The sequence below is a fragment of the Poecilia reticulata genome, linkage group LG8, assembly GCF_000633615.1.
Source record: "Poecilia reticulata strain Guanapo linkage group LG8, Guppy_female_1.0+MT, whole genome shotgun sequence".
NCBI lineage: Eukaryota > Metazoa > Chordata > Actinopteri > Cyprinodontiformes > Poeciliidae > Poecilia > Poecilia reticulata.
The window spans coordinates 2,216,884-2,218,658 of NC_024338.1; the positions used below are offsets into that span (position 1 = coordinate 2,216,884).

A 1,775-nucleotide genomic window follows, 5' to 3' on the forward strand; every position below is an offset into this window, starting at 1 on the left:
TCTAATACAGAGACAAAGCACTCTATCTGGTACAGTACAACTCGTAAGAATAAAGGTTGAGTGGATACCTTAAAATTTATTCTGAATTTAAAACTTAGGTTTAGATTTTCCCAAACAGACATCCAAACAATAGTTTGAATGAATAAAGCAGATCTGACTTCTGTAATGGTTCCAACCAGAACCCTGGGACAGGGACATAAAAACCAACCCATTTAAACCAGTTTAAAATCACATTATAATTCATTTGATAGGGCTGCACAGTGGCACAGTTGGTAGAGCTGTTGCCTTGCAGCAAGAAGGTTCTGGGTTCACTTCCCAGCCTGGGTCTTTCTGCATGGAGTTTGCATGTTCTCCCTGTGTGTGCGTGGGTTTTCTCCGGGTACTCCAGTTTCCTCCCACAGTCCAAAAACATGACTGTCAGGTTAATTGGCCTCTCCAAATTGTCCCAAGGTGTGAGTGTGTGTGTGCATGGTTGTTTGTCATGTCTCTGTGTTGCCCTGCAACAGACTGGCAACCTGTCCAGGCTGTACCCCACCTCTCGCCTTGAACTTAGCTGGAGATAGGCGCCAGCAACTCTCCCGACCCCACTAAGGGACAAGGGTGTAAAGAAAATGGATGGAATTCATTCGATAGAGGGTTCTGGTGATAGTTTTCCCTGCAAATTTCTGAGCCCTTTGTGGATTGCAGAAAATATCCATTAAATTGAAATGTGTTAACTTGGTTCTTTATATAGTGCTCCATAGATTTATTTATTGTATTATAACATTACGGAAATTCATAATTAAATCCCCAAATTAATCTGACATTAATTTGCCAGTGTTCTGTATTAGTCACATGGCCCAGCGCTGCGGCGTTCCAGCGGCATAGGAACGGACGGTCCTGGCTGTGTTTCTAGGGGAGCATTTTCAAACGAAACACACAACTTGTGACGTTTTTCGGATAAACAGTAGCCAAGTCAGCAAAGTCAGTCAGTGTTGCTGTTGTTTTTTTAAAACTCAGAATGTTGGTGAAAGTTGACTCTGGGACGTTTTGGTAGCCTGTTTCCGTGGATGTTTTCATGGTTAGGACCATGGAGCGCTCAGCCAGCATTAATGCTGACCAACCCCAGCAGCCTGGTACTAATGGTGGGTCACCCAGCTGTCAGTTTCACCCACCTTTTGGATTAAACCTCGTTTCACTTTGTTTTCTCTGTTGTGTCCAGGTTGTTGCGTTAAATGGCGCAACTGGTGCGGCTTTTGGTGAGTGTTTACTTATATAATCCTAAAATATGTCGGCAGACATATTTGTCTTTGCAGACATACAGTATATGTCTGCAAATTCAATCTACATTCATTTTACTGCTTCAGCAAATTGAATGTTTTTTTGTTAATATTAGCCTGGATGGCTGATTGATGTGTTTAATAATATTGAAAGGAACAAAAACGTAAAACAGTAAAAAGAGAGGCTGAGAACTAAACTCCAGCCAGCGAAGCCACGCCTTCCTCCAGCCATCAGGTGATTCTACTGTTACTTCCTCATTTCGTATGAAGAATAGAAACTAAATTGTTTCAATATTTTTTTTGTTCTGCGTATTTTGTATTTATAATATTTCCAGAGTCTTGCAAAAGTAACCATGTCACTGTCATAACATTATAACCACAAACTGAAGCGTTGTTTAGTATTTTATGTGATAGACTAAAATTAGAAATGTCTTCTGTGCATTCAGCACTGATTAATAAAAGGGCCTTTAACTGCCGTTACAAGTGCAATCCCACAACACGCATATATATATATAT

General features: G+C 40.7%; 1 protein-coding gene across 1 annotated transcript in view; it reads left to right on the forward strand.

Moving 5' to 3' along the window:
- The first annotated feature begins 907 nt into the window (after nt 1-907).
- cln3 (CLN3 lysosomal/endosomal transmembrane protein, battenin) overlaps nt 908-1,775 on the forward strand; it is a 14,030-nt gene continuing 13,162 nt past the window's right edge. The window contains exons 1-2 of the mRNA XM_008415072.1: nt 908-1,124; nt 1,202-1,238. Coding sequence (XP_008413294.1) covers nt 1,058-1,124; nt 1,202-1,238 — 104 coding nt within the window. The 5' untranslated portion in view covers nt 908-1,057. The remainder of the gene's footprint in view (nt 1,125-1,201; nt 1,239-1,775) is intronic.